The sequence below is a fragment of the Littorina saxatilis genome, linkage group LG9 (genome assembly GCF_037325665.1).
Source record: "Littorina saxatilis isolate snail1 linkage group LG9, US_GU_Lsax_2.0, whole genome shotgun sequence".
Lineage (NCBI taxonomy): Eukaryota > Metazoa > Mollusca > Gastropoda > Littorinimorpha > Littorinidae > Littorina > Littorina saxatilis.
Genome location: NC_090253.1, coordinates 15,549,701 through 15,569,222, shown reverse-complemented (window position 1 = coordinate 15,569,222; position 19,522 = coordinate 15,549,701). Strand labels below are relative to the sequence as shown.

Sequence of the window (19,522 nt, the reverse complement as noted above, 5' to 3'; positions counted from 1 at the left end):
ACCACTGTCCTCTTTATATAAATTATTGCAATACATGTCCTCTCTCTCTCTCTCTCAGTTTTCATTGAGTATACTAATTTCTGTGTGCAAGTTCATTTGAAAAGTTAATATCCTGCCTGGCCTTTGAACTTCCTCATCCCCAATGCATGATCCTTGCGTATATGCTAACAAAGTAACTTTTTCTTTCAGAAAAACGTCGAAGATGAACATTGAAAGGTGGGACCAGGCCAAAGATGGTGAACTGACAGAGTCCAACATGAAGCGAAAGCTGGAAAAGCAAGGTTACAACTACATCATGTACACGTTTTCCCCTGGCACAGATTTCCCCGACCACACGCATACTGTGAGCAAAAAAGACTCGATACTGACCGGCCGATTCCAGTTTGCGATGCATGGAGAGACGGTGGTGTTGCAGCCTGGCGACATGGTGGAAGTGCCGAAAAACACCGTTCACAACGCTCGAGTGGTGGGGAAAGAGAACGTGGTGTTTTTCGACGCCACAAAGTGATATGCAGGACCTCAGAGATAATCTACATGTGTTAATGAATCAATAATTATATTTATAACAATGAGAGCTATTGTAACGCAAACCACAGGGATCTGTTCTCTCTGCATGTTACAGTTGGCACTGTCTTGAATTCTTGCATTGTGAGTGCTCATAAATAAATGTGATACGGTGGTAACCTTGTTTTTAGACTGTCTTCTTGTTCTTCTTCTTCAGCGTTCCAGAATTGTCTGGTTACGTGTGAGCTCGTTTGCCCATTTGGGTTCCCCACACTATACTCTGAGAGCATAGTCAGCTCACTCCGCTTTCGTTGAGTAGGCATGCTGGGTATTTTCGTGTTCCCATAACCCACCGAACTCCGACATGGATTACAGGATCTTTTCCGTGCGCACTTGGTCTTGTGCTTGCGTGTACACACGAAGGGGGATAAGCCCCTAGCAGGTCTGCACATAAGTTGACGTACCTGGGAGATCGGAAAAATCTCCACACTTAACCCACCAGGCGGCAGCGACCGGGATTCGAACTCACGACCTTCCAATTAGGAGGCCGACGTCTTACCACCACGCCACTGCGCCCGTCTATCAAAATGCATTGTCTTCCAGGGAATCGGGTAAGGGTGGGGAGGGGGAGGGGGGGTCTCAAGATGGGTGGGGGGGGGGAGGTGTTGGAGGAGTGTGTGGAGGTTGAGGTGTCTAAATTGGTGTGGAAGGGACAGGCGCTGTGGCGGGGTGGTAAGACGCCGGCCTCTTAATCGGAAGGTCGAGGGTTCGAATCCCGGCTGCGGCCGCCTGGTGGGTTAAGTGTGGAGATTTTTCCGATCTCCCAGGTCAACTTATGTGGAGACCTGCTAGTGGCTTATCCCCCTTCGTGTGTACACGCAAGCACAAGACCAAGTGCGCACGGAAAAGATCCTGTAATCCATGTCAGAGTTTGGTGGGTTATAGAAACACGAAAATACCCAGCATGCTTCCTCCGAAAGCGGCGTATGGCTGCCTAAATGGCGGGGTAAAAACAGTCATACACGTAAAATTCCACTCGTGCAAAAACACGAGTGTACGTGGGAGTTTCAGCCCACGCACGCAGAAGAAGAAGGTGTGGAAGGTGATAGGGTTGAGTGGGATCCTCTGTATTGTGTTGTCCACTTTTGGTCTGGCATATATTCTATCTATTATTCTTCTACAATTTACTTAGCATTATAATTATTAATCTTGTGATGAGAATGGAGGCGACGGGTGCAGTGGCACTTAATTTTTTCCTCCTTTCTTTTGGGAATGATGCATGCTGGGGTTATCTGACAAAGTAGATTTCATTCACTGGGTTAATTATGAATTCTTTTGGTTTGGTTGATATCATGCCTGCTGTGATCAGTTTCTAGTCATGGCTGTGTTTATTTGCTAAATATTATCTGCACAGTGACATTTTCAAATGCAGAACTTTAATGATCCCAAACATATAACATTGATTGTAATTAAGGTGCTTAGCACTATTTTAGGACTTGCGCCCTATAAATACCCTTATTATTATTATATATATATATATATATCCTTGCACACACACGCCCGCGCGCACAGGCCTAATACACCATCTAAATGAAATTATCCTCTAATTTTTTTCCTTTTACAGTTTAAAGTACTTTGGGGTAATTACATGTTTTAGGTGGTGAATCTTTATTAAATTCTTTGAAATGCGTTTTGCAAGAAAGTTGTCCTTAAAGTGCCATTAAATTTCTCCTGAGAAAGTCAGTTTCTGTTTGTTTGTTAGTAAATCTATCACGGCTACTAAAATTAATAGTGCACAGTGCTAGTGATGCACTTACCTGCAGTGAGCCGACATTAAAAAAAAAAAACTAGAAATGTTTCATTTTAAACAAAATAGTTACATGTACAGCGAACAGTGTTGTTTGTTTAGGTGTGTGTGTGTGTGTAAAAGAGAGAGAGAGAGAGAGAGAGAGAGTCTCAGTCAGAGAGAGGGAGAGTCAAGAGGAGAAAGAGAAAAGAAGCACAGAAAATAAGTAATATTAGAAACAGCGTAATAGCTCTTGTAATACCTCTAACATTCTTACTCTGATAAACACCTGAAAGTCACACGTACGCACACATAAAACGCATTTGTTTCTTTTTTTTATTTTAGACGCCCATTTTTGGTCATTTGTTTATTAAGAAAATAACCTGAGCTCAAGTCAGTCACAGTTCTATAACCGTCAGCCTTCCATTCTTGTTGCACAAGAGGTCCACGTACACCATCACGCAGAATCGTCGCCTCTCATACACACACCCCAAACTCTCTCTCCCTCTGAGGCGGACATCAAGCATTTAGCACAGTCAAGCTGATCTCTGACATGTCATTGGCTAAAATCAAACTACGACAAATAGACTTTTCATAATAAGCAACTACACGATATGCTACATACCTTGGGCATGATGAAAGTAATCATTATAAAAAAACACAGTATCTGTAGTTAACATATTTTTAGCAGCATGGCTTGTGATTCATAATGAATGTGACTTTGGTGAAGAAGGAAAACACTACCAACAAAAAAATGAACAGATTGAGGTGAATACATTAGTGTTTTATCTATAGTATAGTATAGTTTAGTATAATCCATGTTGAGAGTTTGAACTTTTTGGAATTTCTGAATTTTGTTATGGCGTTCGAATCTGAATATCAAAACATCTGTGTCACAACAGTCTATGAAAAGAAAAATTTTTGAGTCTGAATATCTGAACATCAATCTTGCAATAATCTATGAAAAGAACAAAAGTCCCCTGCAATTTTTCCCGCACATTCTGTGCTGCCTTTCAAGAGGGAGTGAAAAAAACAGAACAACATATTGCACAAGAACACAGTACAAGATATCCGAAAATCATCTTTTACGTTTTTGGGGGCATTTTATTTACATTCTTAGAATGCAACACACTATCTCTGAGATCACTGAATTCATTTTGACATGCCATTCAATACCTCGCGCCAAGAAAAGATTCTGAACTTCCATTTTAAAGCACGGTCACATTAGGACTTTTTTCACTATGAAAAAAGGGGTAAGCTTTATATTGACCCGTTTACTTCGTAAAATATTAAACCCGCTTTTTTGTTCAGCTCAAATGCTACTTTGGTTGATCCTGTTTCAGTTCTTTTACAGAGTTAGAGGGACACAGAGAAATACTATAAGAATGCATACAATTGCAAAGAACAGATGAATATCCATTAAAATTATGTACAAAAGTTAAAAACGCTGCTGAACGTATGTGTAACAATGTTACAGTTGCAGTGACAAGTCTTTTAAGAGTCAATTTCATCTTAAAAAAACAACAACAAAAACTGCAATCATAACAGTGACCAAAACAATCTCTACCATGTCATCTTGTTTGAAATAAATGCTGGAAAACTGTTACTGCTTTTCCGTAATAAAAACAAAAATCAACACAAAACCTTTGAGAATAACTTGCAAGGGCTTAATATTTTGTCTTTCAAAATAAATAGCATTCTCTGAACAACCATTTTGTGCTTCGGTTGATAATAATCTATGCTTTCAATTGAATGTGTACATGCAAAAAGGAATATCCTTTATTTTGTTCTGTTGCTCATTACTTTCAGTTGTTGTTTTTTCTCTTTCTTTCTTTCTTTCTTTATTTGGTGTTTAACGTCGTTTTCAACCGTTCAAGGTTATATCGCGACGGGGAAAGAGGCGAGATGGGATAGAGCCACTTGTTAATTGTTTCTTGTTCACAAAAGCACTAATCAAAAAATTGCTCCAGGGGCTTGCAACGTAGTACAATATATGACCTTACTGGGAGAATGCAAGTTTCCAGTACAAATGACTTAACATTTCTTACATACTGCTTGACTAAAATCTTTACAAACATTGACTATATTCTATACAAGAAACACTTAACAAGGGTAAAAGGAGAAACAGAATCCGTTAGTCGCCTCTTACGACATGCTGGGGAGCATCGGGTAAATTCTTCCCCCTAACCCGCGGGGGGTTTGTTTTTTCTCCTTACCGAAGCAGTTTCACAAACAAATGAGAATGACACTATCGCCTCAAAAACGTAATGAGCAAAAGCAGTGAAAGACTACAACACAGGAAGAGAGACTTTTAACCGCAGGTCAAGTATCATGGCCAAAAGATTTAGAATGTGTTATGAGAAAAAATAAATAAATAAATAAATAACCCAAACAGAAATGATGCAAATGCTGGTCAGAATATCAATGCACTTAAAAGACAAATGTATGCATAGATACGCTGGAAATGAAATTTATTTATCAACAGGATAAATAGCTTGTTTTTTGGTTTTTTTCACTGTCACAACATAAAACTTGTATTGATTGATTCACATCTCAGCAGTGCTCCCAATTGTTAGCTTTAATTGTTTTTTGTGAGCTTATTACGGTGATGTTTACGTTCGATTTTTGACTCTAGTTTTAATCTTTGCTTCACACTGGCTTATATTTGACACTCGCTCTAGAAAAAAAAATTGTGAGCGCAACTTGAAATGCTAGCCTTTTTTGATTCGGTGTTGAAGAAGACTGTAATAAACCCTTGCCTTTGAACACATCAAAAAACAAAAAAATGACAACAGCAAAAAATGACAGTTCATCTGGAGACAGCCGATTAACATTCAAACTAGCATGCCGTTATAAAAATATGAAAATGCACATCAGCTCATAACCCTTTTGTCACAAATCCTGGGTGTTTTGTAAACCAGTGTTTTAACCTTAAAGACAACCAGAACGCATCGGTCAGAAACCGGTCATATGAACTGTCATTGAAGGCAGCTAGGCCATCCAATGCGTAATAATAAAGCAACAATTATCAATTTCTATTTTGATAAGAAAAACTGTCGGATGCAATCAAAACTGGCAGGAATGACTTCTTTTTTTTAGTGTTCTCACATACAAGACCAAATATGTCTGGTACACGCTTACACTAAAACCGCAGGTATTTCAAAAACTGCATCAAACAGATTCTAGGAATTTATTTCCTGTATTTAAGTTCTCTTTCAATATTAATCTTTGACGCTTAGCAGAAGAGATTATTTTCAGACAAAATGGCAACTAAACAAGCATTAAAAATTGAGCAGGCTTACATAGAGAAAAAAGCAAAATTGCAACTTAACAAAGAGTTGACATTTACAAACAAGCATCGTGATTATGATCAAAATTTGTGATTCGCTTCCAAAACCAGACATATTTTGAATTGAATGATATATAATGTATACATCAGAAGTTGATGCTTACAGGTTACTTAAAATGAAAGCATTACATCACAATCACCAGTGAGTAAAACAGTTGCATCAATAATTTATACAGACAGACTAAAAAAAAAAAAATCTTTTTTGTCAGGTATATAATTATATATTTTAAGAAGAAAAGGTGTGCCAAGAAATACCCACAAGTGACAGAATACACATGCTAGACACTGCATTCATCAAACCCGCTTTCATGTGTTGTGGTTTCACTCACTCTTACTGTCTACACTTTTTGTTTCTGAGAGAAAATGTCGCACAATGCAATGCAATCTGAGCCCAAGTATGCTTGCAAAAGAAAATAAATGGAGAAAAAAAAGGTCCATGGTTTACAGTTGCAGATAATTTTTACCATTGTAAGCCACAGAAACAATGGGGGAATTTGTTTTCAGGAGGTGGAAGAAAGCTCATTACTGTATTCTTGTTTCAGAAAGAAAACAAACATTTTGGATTTCTTTCTCGGAGGCAGACCATTTCTTGTCATTTACAGCCGGCAGTAATAATGGAAAAATTGCTCTTTAAAAAAAAAAAGAAGCCATTTTGCATTCTTTGCTCAGTTCCCTTTGAATCGAATTTTTAACATGTTGCAATAAAATGCTGACAACTTGAGTATTTTTTTCAGAAAGGGACGACGCTGAACGAAGCACCAGCACATGATGAATAAAAAAAAATTTAGAACATTCAGAATTAATGCAGACAGAAGCCTGCAGAGTTTCTGAATGTTGCACTTCCTTAAAAAAAAAAAATTCTTTGTTTAAAATGACAAAAAAGTTTTCTAACCATACAAAGTTGTCCGAAAAACAACCGAAGTTTCAATCATGCCTCAAGCACTCACACATTTACATGCAAACATGTGTTACATGAAGAAAATAACACAATAAGAATAAAACAGCCCACCATAGACAAAGTGAGCATCTCGCATATCAGCTACATGTATTATGGTCACCCAACTGATTTTTTAAAAGTTTTAAATGCACACAGGCAAAACTGCCAATTGCATAAATATATTAACACAACTTATGTCCAAAGCTTTTTACTTTCTTGTCTAATATTTTTGGCTTCTAATTATGCAAATTTGTCCTTCAAAAAGATTTTGTTTTGGAATCATTTATGACCAAACAGAAACTAAAGTCCAAATGGCAAAACTGTTGACAACTTGCAAGTGACTGTAACTGATGGCAGCATACATTTTTTTCTAATTTGTGTCAGTTTCAGCTCATTTTTGTTCCTGCAAGGAAGTGTACACACCAAAAAATGTACAGAAAACACTGAAAAAACAACAACATAGCAGCACTTAGATAAGGCACAAAAACTTTCGGTTCCCTACCCCTCACCCTTTTCTTCCAACAGGTTCAGTGAAGAAATCAGTAAACATTTGCAACAACAGAGAGGGAACAATTACAAATTTTAATTAATATTAATTAAAAAACAAAACAAAACAAAACCATCCAAATGATGAAACTGGGTGTTGTTTTGTGTCATTGCCAAACTTGTTTTTTAGTTCTGATCTTATGAGCCAATCTTCTTGTTTATTGCTCTTTTTTTTTTAACATTTGCTCTTTGATAGTGGACTTTTTTTGCTGTTTTAGATGGCACCATGAACTTAACACACTGACAAAACCTCTCTCTCTCTCTCTCTCTCTCTCTCTCTCTCTCTCTCTCTCTCTCTCTCTCTCTCTCTGTGTCTCTCTCTGTCTCTCTCTGTCTCTCTCTCTCTTTCTCTCTCTCTCTCTATTTCTCTCTCTGTCTCTCTCTCTCTTTCTCTCTCTCCCCCCCTCTCTCTCTCTCTCTCTCTCTCTCTCTCTCTCTCTCTCTCTCTCTCTCTCTCTCTCTCTCTCTCTCAAATATTCCAACAAACAAAATTCAAGCAAATTTTCACTTGTCCTTGAATCGCAACAAAACCACTCGAGGCCTAAAGCAGAAAGCATTGCAAAGTTAGTTTCAAAGCATGAACAAACAAAAGGAACACGTCTCTATATACACTTCGAAGCTGCAGTAGCTTCTCTGCGATGCAAGAGCAAAATATACACACTTCAGCAAGACAAAACTGTCACAGAGTGAGCCTAACTTATGCTCACCATAAAAGAATACACAATGTATGATTCCACCAAGCTGCTGTCATCTCAAAACAAGAAAATGCATGTGGGTCGAGTGTTCATGAACGTGCGCGCGATACATGCAGCCTACGTCCCCGATGCCAGCTCATACCAGTTTCATCCATGTCAAGACAGTACGCAAGAATGCGCACTGTCGACACATAGAATTTATACGGCATGAGCCCTCAGCAGGAATTTAGCCTTATTTCCCATGAGCGTAATACAGTTACCTCGGATGAACCAATATCAAAAATGAAAACTGGGCATCAGACTTCACAATTTTCGAACAATTTGGATGGATTATTTCATGAGCACAGGTCTAGATCGGCCAAGAGTCTGTATGTCCACAGTCTTGTCAAGAAGAAACCAAAAACTCTAGTAGTGTGCACATTTGTTTTTTGTATTGTATAAGTGCAAGAAATATTGGTGCACTGTAAGTACAGAGACAAAGAAGTACAGCTCATGGGATATAATACAGTTACACTTATTCGACTTCCCAGAGGGTAAAAAGGCAACTACAGTCACCACCAGAGTAATATTATGTCTGAGCTAAGTGCAGGAGTATGAACGGAAGACTTAAGTTCCCCCCCGAGATACCTCAGGCACGTACATACCTGAGGATCCCAAGGGCTTTTTGAACTGACGTAAACTCTCCATCCCAGAAAGGAACACTTTGTGTGATTGTTCATCATACACAAAATATAAAAAATGTAAAAAAAGTAATCTGCTAACTGAAATTGCTTTGCTGGTAAGAAAAGCTTGCTGCAAGAACATCATGTGCTTTGATAGCAAATTCAGTCAGGTTTGCCTTCTAAACCTGGTTTACATTAATTAGTCCTTCTGTTAAAACCGCTGTAATTTCAATTAACTTCTTTTCGGGAACAAGCCAGTTTTAAACATTTCTATGAAAGATGAAAGTATAGGGTATACGTTTTTGTGCGGTTAAGTACTTTATACTTTTTTTTCACTCTGCAAATTAAATCTTACTTCCAAAATCAATCAGTCTCCACTACTTCGAGCAACTAATCCAAAACGACGCATTTTTGACCTAACACAAAGAAATTGTGCAGCATAACACACCCAGCCCTGCTCGCCCCGCATTCGACATCAGTGAATGAAAAACACATGACACAAAGTCCACAGGCTTCAAATTTCGATTATGGATGACTTAGATAAGATGTACAGAATCATGAATGCACTTGATAACAGAAGCCAAGCGACGTCGACACTTCAGCAGCCACTATTCATCATCTCCTTCGTCTGTTTCCTTATCCGCCAGGCGTCCTTCCAGATGTACGATACGCTTCTCTTGCGCAAAGACTTTTTTCTTTAGGTCTGCCATCTCTGCTATCAGCGCTTCCGCGTTAAAGTCGGCGGGAAAGCCCTGCACATCACAAAGAAAACGGAAATGTTAGTGAAATGTGATTCTCTCCTGACGAAGCGATAACAAATTTGACATCCATGTTTAGTTGAGAACAGAAAAGAATCCTACAATTGCAATGCTAATGCATTATTAAGAAAAGGGAATCAATGCAAACAATCACTACAGTCATGTCGTTCTAAAACAAATAGTATTTCAATATCAATAATACTTTTGTAAAGAAACAAAAAGACTTCATCAGAAATCTTCATCTAAAACATCAGTCAATCTGAATTAACATTCAACTTAAAAATCAACATCAGAGTGTGTGATGAGAAAGTATCATTTTGAATACCTATAAATCTCATTTCTTTCGCACAAACTTATAAGCCCTAGTGAAGAACATTTTAAAACCAACCAAATCTTACAAGCTCGCTTTGAACGATTGAAGTACCATTGAAGAATTAAATCATCAGCTGTCTGTTATTCAGGTAGATAATGTAAATCTAAAGCTCAAGGCAAAAAGCTCACAATCTTTCTGTTAACAGTGGAAATCTTAAGTACTGTACTACAAAACAGAGCACACACTGTGACGCACACTCCACATTCAGGTATTCAAACACTTGGCTCAGGATTACCAGGGATACGGTGCAATTAATAAACAACATGGTGACGCTGTGAGTAAGACTGATGTTAGACCAACAACATCAATTAACACTCCATTCAACAATCCGGTGAAAGGCAAATAACCAAGCAACTGAGTCACCGCCCACCACACATAACAGTCCCGTCCATACGTATGGCAATCGATAGCACCTACCTCAGTAACAGTCCCGTCCATACGTATGGCAATCGATAGCACCTACCTCAGTAACAGTCCCGTCCATACGTATGGCAATCGATAGCACCTACCTCAGTAACATTTCCTAGTTATAAGGCACTAGTTCTTCACGTGTGATTTTCTGAAATGTGACCCTCCACCACGGAATGAGTCGCATGTCACCTTTGTATGATTTTCATATTTTTACATTTTATTAAAGCGTTTTTTATGCTCTATCCAGTGGTGAAAACCGTTTTAGAAAAGAGCAAGAACTTTTCGAGTTATAAGCCTGTGACTAAGGTGACCCTCACACTGTTGCCAGACACCCCCCGGACTTATATTAAGCCTAGCGCAGAACCGAGCGAGGTGACATGCGACTCATTCCGTGGCGGAGGGTCACAAATAATCTTGTCGGGTTTGTATGGATTGTGAAAGAGTGAGTAACGGGTACACTTGCTTTTGCTCGGACAAATATTGACATGATTGTGCTTCCTGTACACGTGTTTGAGGCACACACCCTCGTTGATGACTGGCCTATAATGTCTCTTGGGAAATAAAGTCACGAGGGGAAACTTTCCCACATGACATTACAGGCTAGTCACTAGCGAGAGGTGTGTCGGAAACATGTATACAGAAAGCACATGTCAATATTTCTCCAAGCAAAAGCAAGGGCACCTACTCTTTCACAAGCCCATACCACCCCGACACAGTTATTTCCGGAATTGGTCTATTTCACTTGACATCTCAAATCTGGCTAGACTTTCTTCTTCTTCTTCTTCTTCTTCTTCTTCGTTCATGGGCTTTGACCCCCACGTTCACTCATGTTTTTAGCACGAGTGGATTTTTACGTGTATGACCGTTTTTACCCCGCCATTCAGGCAGCATACGTCGATTTCGGGGGATCCGGGAGGCATGCTGGGTATTTTCGTGTTTCCATAACCCACCGAACTCTGACATGGATTACAGGATCTTTTCTGTTTGCACTTGGTCTTGTGCTTGCGTGTACACACGAAGGGGGATAAGCCACTAAGCAGGTCTGCACATAAGTTGACCTGGGAGATCGGAAAAATCTCCACTCTTAACCCACCAGGCGGCCGCGGCCGGGATTCGAACCCTCGACCTTCCGATTAAGAGGCCGACGTCTTACCACCATGCCACAGCGCCGGTCTGATGGCTAGCCTTTAACACGGGATAAGAACATCCCTCCACTTGGACACATACCAACAATCGACAGCCTGGGTGCAGAGTAGAAATGTTGTTGATGAAATACTTTCTTTATTTCTTTATTTGGTGTTTAACGTCGTTTTCAACCACGAAGGCTATATCGCAACGGTTCTTTACAGACTCTAGTTATATCGCAACGGTTCTTAAGTGGTATTGGCAATAGAGTGTGAAATTAACTCATCAAAAATTCTCCCTCTGCACAGGAAGCATTCACGAGGTTGACTTTCGGTATGCGTCCCAGTGGAGGGATCTAGTTTTATCCCACGTAAATACCTGACCGGATTTGAGATGGTGAGCGATTATTTTCACGTGAAGGACTGTGCCTTTAATGTTCTTTAATTCATTGATGCACCCATGGTTCACACTAGCAGCTGTACCTATTCCTGTGCAACCCTTAAACCACGTTAGGCTGCAACTACATGAGCCACTACCTTTTCATTATATATTCTGCCATGAATTGTTTGATTCTTCCGCAAGCACAGAGCATTAGCCTTTGGTATGAGTAGGGGGCAGAGACCAAGTTGCATAAAAAGATGACTGTATGACATAAAAGAATTGACCCGGAAATCTTTCTGATTTTTTGGGACTCGGGCTGAGCTAAATGTAAGCTACAAAACTGCTGGGCAAAACACACACAAAATGTCCCTACTTGTATTTCCCACGAGCGTGTGAATTGCCATTGGTCAGTCATTCACACACACACACACACACACACACACACACACACACAGACACACACAGACACACACACTCTCTCTCTCTCTCTCTCTCTCTCCCTCCCTCTCCCTCTCTCAACTTCACAAGCAATCAGTAAATCAGTTATGCTACTCCAAAGGAGGGCCGGCCTTCAACCAGCATCATATTATTATGTCATTCTACAGCAGCTGCAAGTGTAAGTAAGAGAATGAGCAGAAGTTGCGAAGATATTCTGCAAAGTTTGAGTTGTACTAAATAGCAATCCCTTCACCTGCAGTAGCAAACCCTTACAAGTTTTGTTCATGCAAGTCTGGCACATGCAGTACTTTTCAAGTTCATTCTTGATTAATAATTTTTTTTTACATTTTCAAGCCTTTTCCAAAATGTATTATTTGGTTTTGTGTTTACATGTATTAGAAAGATTTTTTTTAAGCTTTTCCAAAAACAAGTGGTTTTTTTGGTGTGTTTTTTAACAGAGAGGAAGAATACTATGTAAACTTTCCCTGAAACATTAGGTTGACAACAAATAGGACAGAAGACCTTTATCAAGCAGAATGTATTCAGATGCACTAGTTTGATCATGAGTTAAACTCTGACATTGCTCAATATTTAAATACTATGTAAACAAACACATCGGAATTAAAACATCTAGGTACAATTCAAAAGCAAAATGGCCTGCTTGTCAAATGTAAACCATCTCCTGGGCAGGAGAAACCTGCAATGTTAGTATTCAATCATCAACAGCAAAAGTTAGTACTTCAGGGTCAACGGTCAAACTCAACAAGGAAAAACAATTATAACCAGTTTTTTTCTGTTAGATTCCAACAACAGCATGCTGTGAAATTATGCCTTTCGGCAGCAACTCGGATCCAACCTCCAGGAGCCATGCACATCGATATTTTAATGTTTGTACTCAAGAGAACAGTTCTGTTAATGTTTTTCACTACTTTTCAGGAGGTACTTGCACGTCGCTCGGACAGCACATCAAGAGAAAATTTTATTACATTTTCCAGAAATTCAGCAAGAGAACAATGATATTTCACGACACTTTCTAAGGCCCACTCCGCCTTGTGTAAGCAGTTTGCCGCACCGTCTCAGAACTGTTCAGGCTTTCACGTGGGATAAGCCATTCCCTCCACTTGGTCACATACCAAAAATCAACACCCTGAGTGCGTGCTGTGGTGAGATGGAATTTGTTTTAATAATTCATTTCCGTAATGAGCACCGGAGGCTTTTGCGAAATTAACTCTTTCAAAAAAAAATCCCACTGTGCACTGAGCGCACCCAGGCTGTTCACTTTTGGTATGTGACCAAGTGGAGGGATGGTCTTATGGCCAAGTGGATGGACTGGGTGGCCGGGTGGTAACGCACTTGCGCTCGGAAGCGAGAGGTTGCGAGTTCGACCCTGGGTCAGGGTGTTAGCAATTTTCTCCCCCCTTTCCTAACCTAGGTGGTGGGTTCAAGTGCTAGTCTTTCGGATGAGACGAAAAACCGAGGTCCCTTCGTGTACACTACATTGGGGTGTGCACGTAAAAGATCCCACGATTGACAAAAGGGTCTTTCCTGGCAAAATTGTATAGGCATAGATAAAAATGTCCACCAAAATACCCGTGTGACTTGGAATAATAGGCCGTGAAAAGTAGGATATGCGCCGAAATGGCTGCGATCTGCTGGCCGATGTGTATGCGTGATGTATTGTGTAAAAAAATTCCATCTCACACGGCATAAATAAATCCCTGCGCCTTGAATATGTGCGCGATACAAATTGCATAAAATAAAAATAAAAAATAAAAAAATAAATCCCTGCGCTTAGAACTGTACCCACGGAATACGCGCGATATAAGCCTCATATTGATTGATTGAGCACCCAGGCTGTTCAGTGTTGGTATGTGACCAAGTGGAGGGATGGTCTTATCCCATGTAAAAGCCCAGCCAGATCTGAGGCGGTGAGGGGAACTGTTTTCACGAGGCGGAGTGGGTCATTAAGACAAATGTGTTTCGACTTCCACCAAACAGATTGTCTCTTTTCACTGTCAAACAAGACTCATGTGCATGACTACTGCTGAATCCGCCTCTTGCAGAACTGTATCAGATCAGCAACTGGCACAAGTACTGAGTAGCTTTTATAGTTAGCCTGTAAGGAACCGCAAACTCAAGCCAACGAACAACAAAACCAAGAACAACAACAAAAGTTAACCACAACAAAACATCAACAAAAATACCATGAATGGGGCAGCACAGCAACAAGGCGGCTAGGCATTAAAAACACCATGACGACAATAAGCCACACCCACAACCAAAAACAACAAAAAGCCATGTTCACTTTTCTATTTATTTGGACAGCCCTGCTAGGCATCCTGCTCGATCTCCTCTTCGCTTTCATACTGGGCCAGTTTCTCCTCCAAGGACTTAATGCGACGCTCGTGGGCTTTAACGATCAGTTTCAGTTTGCGCATATCGTCCAAAACGGCTTGAGGATCGAAGCCCTGCAGAGGAGAGGGTGGGAGGCGAAGGGAGAGGGAGAGGGGAGGAAAAAGCACAGAAGCAAAAGCTGTATTATTCAGGCAATTACAGCGATATATTCACTGCAATATGTACATGGATTGCCACCTGTGTGTGCGTGTGCATCCATCTTTGGGTCTGTGTGTGTGTGGGTGTGTTCGTGCATGTGTGTTTCTGTCTGTCTCTGAGTGCGTTGGTGTCTGTCTGTATCTGTGTCCGTCTGTGTGCGCTTATGTACATGCACATGTCCTTGTAGCTCTGTCTTTCAGTGCATAATCATATGTCTGTCCGTCAGGCAGTTGGCTGGTCAGTTATACATGTGCAAAATGTTGTGGCAACATGCACCGTTGTGCGATAGTGGCATTCACTTCTTGTCACAGTGTTGTATGGTGTCTGGATGTCTGTGTGATGCTTTTTCGGGCAAGAACAATCTTTGTGCGATTAACAGCATGTGACCAAAAAATCCCCTAAAATTGTCATCCACTCAGATGGACACACACTACAAAAAATTCTGCTATTTCATTATCGAGGAAAAGGGTAAACTTTATATCCCTTTGCCCCAAACAGTAAGATTATCCACCTCTGATCAAATCAAACAGTCTACAAAGGCTACACATGTAAAAGTAAAAACTCAAAACTCCATTTACAAGCAAGCGGGTTTACAAATCAAACAGACGAAATGACCCATAAACACTATAAATCAAAAGGGATCAACGGAACTGTTAACGGGAAATTAATCAAAACCACAAAATGACAGCTTCAAAACTGAATGGTTACAATTTAACTCAAAATGCTTTTCATTCCAAAAACCGCACACCAAACAATAGCGTTAACCAAAAGGATTCATAAAAAACCTAACTATGTTGTTTGTTTTTTGTTTTGGTTTTTAATTTCACTTCCCTGGCAGAAGCCTAGCAGCCACATTGTTTAGTATTTGAATGGCAGCAAACTACTCCTACAAATACTAAAAACAACAGAGATATTTTTTTTTCTTCAAAAACACTAGCGCAAATGAAACCAATAAGGGCCAGTAACATTCACAAGCAGACACCTTTACAAAATGTACACTACCTCACCACTTCTCTGGCGGAAAAAACTAGCACTCTCCTTGTTTAGTCTTTAAATAGCACTCAAGCTACTCCCTATCTATACACAATCCCAAAGATGTTAAAGGCACAGTCTTTTTCAGGTAAACGATTGGATTCACCATCTCAGATGAGGCCGGATTTTTTCATGGGATAAGGCCTTCTGCCCACTTGGGCGCATACCAAAAATCAACACTCCTGACCATTTCTTGTGCAGAGTGGGAATATTTTTTCATGAAGTAATTTCTTGAAAGCCAGTTGTGTTCATCTGTGAATTTAATTCATTAAAAAAAATTCCAATCCAGTACAGAGAGCATCTCGGCTGTTGATTCTTGATATGTGTCCAAGTGATAAAGCCTGGGCAGATCTAAGACAGTGAGTGAAACCATTTTCACAGGAAGAACTGTGCCTTTAAACCATCTTAGGGGGAAAACAAGGACGTGATTTTTCTCAGACTCACCATTTCTCCGGAAAAAGTCTAGCACTCGAAAATTTTTATCTAAATTTTGATTTGATTAATATACTTACCCGAATCACATGATTTGCATTGACCCACTTCGATGCTTAGGTTATGATAAAAGCTACCCCGTCTAGGTATAAGGGGAGCAACCCCAACTAAAAAAGTGACTGCACCAGCATGACTGGCACCCTGGGTTACGTCCCATGTAGCACACTACGTCATCAATGGTGCTGGTCACGTGATACCCCTTCAATCGACTAATAGAACATGAAAAAATCGAGCGGGGCAGGAGGGAGGGAATTACTCATGTGATTCGGGTAAGTATATTAATCAAATCAAAATTTAGATAAAAATTTTCGATTATAATTACATATTCTTACGCCGAATCACATGATTTGCAGATAACTCCAACCAGGCGGTGGGTAAGATCAAAAAAGTTCAAACTCACCATCAATTTCTGGAAAAGCACTGGCCCGCTGCCACCAAGGCAGGCAGGGACCTTGATCCATCGTTACAGAGCGAAGCAATGTCTCTCAGATAAAAGCTGATGAATACATCGTCTGATCGCCAAAAAGCTGTATTCAAAACTTCGCTCATTCTGTGGGACCGCAAGACGGCCAAGGAAGAGGCCCAAGGCAGCAATGTCTCCCTATTAAACTGATAAAGACAAAAGCCGAGCACCAGTAAGCTGTGTGCAGGACATCATCCAACCTCCCAGACCGTAAAACGGCCGAGGAGGAGGCCCAGGCCCTGGAAAAAGAGCTCGGGCTGAACCTAGGGGAAAGATAGCCGATAGCTACGCCAAGGCGGAGGGGAAGAGAATCCCTCGCCAAAAAACTGGCCCACTGCCAAACATCAGGGAAAGAGCCGGTGAGAAAGAAAACATCTAGCTCACTCTAAAACCCTTGCCAGGAACTGGCCCACTGCCAAAAGACAGAACGAGGACCGAGAACCAACCTAAAAGACAGTCGCAATGCCGCTCAGGCAAAAAATGCGAAAGACAGCATCAGAGAGCCCGTAAGCTGTGCTCAGCACTTCTTCCCATCTCCTGAACCATAAAAAACAGCCCAGAAAGGGGCTCAAGTCTTGAATAACCCGAGCCGAGTAGAGGGACAGACAAGCTGCCCCCCCCCCCCCTTACTATTGGAAGGAAATGCCAAAAACCCTGGAAACGACTAAGCGTAAGGTTGACCGATCATAAATGAAAAGCACCAACCTTCCCCAGGACCGTAAGACAATCATGCCAAAGAAAAAACCTTGGCATGGAGAGAGGCCCGAAAGGCCGGAGAGATAACGGTCAGCTCCAGAGAGGAGTGACCTGTTTCCTAGAAAGAGAGAGAGACGTCTGAGTACAAAAAACCAGAGTCAAACTCAAAGAAACAACTCAGAAGAGACGGTCACCAGAAGTCCACTACCAGTCCATGCAGAAGCACAGAGGGAGGTAAACAGAGGAAGAAGCGGCCTACGAAAAGTGTAAGCCGCCAGCAGAGCGGAGAACGCGGTGGCCAAAGCCTGATGTGACCGGTGACTCTAACCGAAAAGACTAAAGTCAGAGTGATCACAAAGCAGTCTGCTTGTAGGTAAATGAAAGAAAATCAAAAACCCAAAACAGAAACGAGACTGGAAAGGAAAAACAGAAAACTGTGAAGCTAACCAGCCTTAAGACTCCCTGAACGAGAGTTCTCAAGAAGAAGGGCCCGAAGTAAATTCCGCGGCCGACCGAGCCCAGAAAATTCCTGAGTCTGGCTGAAAAACCAAACACGTCTGATACCTCAGAACCGAGAATCAGACACGGAACACAACAGGCAAGAGTCCGTAATAGTGCAAGTGGTAGAAGGGTGACCGTAACAGGCAACCCACCCCACCGGAAGTGGACCCGACTCGCCTCATGGCAGGATGAGGGAGAAGAGGAAGACACAAATTCTAGAGACACGGAGACCGTAGTCGCCCATGCCAGGCAGGAGACTATTACACGAGCTAAGGCTGAGAGCCGGAACGCCCGTAGACCTGCCATCAAAGATGCTGGGCTGAAAGCCCGCACCAAGAAACCAGGAAATTAACTAGACCTCCACCGAAAGGGGAGGGTTAGCCAATAAAGCTGAGAAAAGTGATAGGCCACAAGAATGACCCCTCACCATGCATTGCTAAAACCAATGCAAACTCAGTAAAATCTGAATGTAACTTCCGAGGCCAACTCAAGTAACCTTAAGTTTGGACGAAACACCAGAACAAGTCCGATCGCTAGAGAAAGACAGAGTCTAAATCGGCGAAAGACCCACAAGGACCGAGTCCAAAAGAGCAAACAACAACCACCACCACCAACGGAAGAAATGGCTGTTGTACCAGCCGAGGCTAAAAAACCCGGATGCCCTAATGCCGGCTGTTGTTCCCAAAAAACACAGACTAAGACGTCTGTGAAAGGAAGAACCTCTCCGGATAAACCTGAGCTGAGGACTTAGCCTGAAAAAGCTGAGTCTGCTTAGGTAGAGCCCGTTTTGCTGCTTCAAAGCTTGAAGAGCAAAAGAAGAGACCTGAAGGTCCCTACAAATCTTTATCTCCTTGGAGGCCAGGAGGCCAGGGAGGCCTTGGAAGCCAGGAGACCTTAGAGGCCAGGAGGCCTTAGAGGCCCGGAGGCCTTGGAGGCCAGGAGGCCTTAGAGGCCAGGAGGCCTTGGAAGCCAGGAGACCTAAGAGGCCAGGAGGCCAGGAGGCCTTGGAGGCCATGGAGGCCTTGGAGACCAGGAGGCCTTAGAGGCCAGGAGGCCTTGGAAGCCAGGAGACCTTAGAGGCCAGGAGGCCTAGGAGGCCAGGAGGCCTTGGAGGCCTTAGAGGCCAGGAGGCCTTGGGGGCCAGGAGGCCTAAGAGACCAGGAGGCTTCAGAGACCAGGAGGACTTGAAGGCCAGGAGGCCTTAGAGGCCAGGAGGCCGAAGAGAGACCCATCCACCAAGGGTGAAGAACTAAGGGTGTCTCATTGATTCCTCACAAACTAGGAATGGGCGAGGAACAAGTCCCGTCTGTACATGACCGTATGGGCATTGTGCAGAGAGGAAGGCCTTCTCCGTTCTAAATTCGCCCTAGCAAAGGTGGAGAAAGCATCCCCTGCGTCCTGCTCTTAACTGAGTGTAAAGGGCGCAAAGAACTCCGTAAAGGAGTGTCTCCGAGATGGAAGCAAGTTCCAAAAGCTGTCTGCCCACTTCCTCAGAGGGGAAGAGAGTCTGCTCAGAGAGCAGGGGACTCGAAACGTTCCCCAAAGAAGAAGTTCCGGCGTGACCGGCAAAGGTGCACGCAGAGGGGCAAAAGACGACAGCAAATTCCGGGACATCTTGGGCAAAGGCAACCTCCTCTGAGCCGCTAATGTCCCGAAGCTGGGAAGGCCGGAGCCTGAAGCCCCTTTCCTGCAGGTCAACGGCCAAACTTCACCCCTGACTAAGAGGAGGATGAGAGGCGTCGAAGACCAAAGGCACAGGAAGTGAGGAGAACGGCAGAACCCACTACCGAAGTGTGTGGTAGCTGCTAATCCGCCTGAGG

General features: G+C 42.0%; 1 protein-coding gene across 2 annotated transcripts in view; it reads right to left on the bottom strand.

Annotated features, from left to right (window-relative positions):
* Positions 1 to 7,619: 7,619 nt before the first annotated feature.
* LOC138975389 (coronin-1C-like) overlaps positions 7,620 to 19,522 on the bottom strand; it is a 45,100-nt gene continuing 33,197 nt past the window's right edge. The window contains exons 11-12 of one of the 2 annotated variants that reach the window (XM_070348055.1): positions 14,271 to 14,433; positions 9,095 to 9,231 (exon numbers count right to left, since the gene is read on the bottom strand). In XM_070348055.1, the coding sequence (XP_070204156.1) occupies positions 14,296 to 14,433 (138 nt within the window). In that variant the 3' untranslated portion in view covers positions 9,095 to 9,231; positions 14,271 to 14,295. Of the gene's footprint in view, positions 9,232 to 14,270; positions 14,434 to 19,522 lie in introns of both variants that reach the window. The other variant, XM_070348054.1, reaches the window with a different exon arrangement.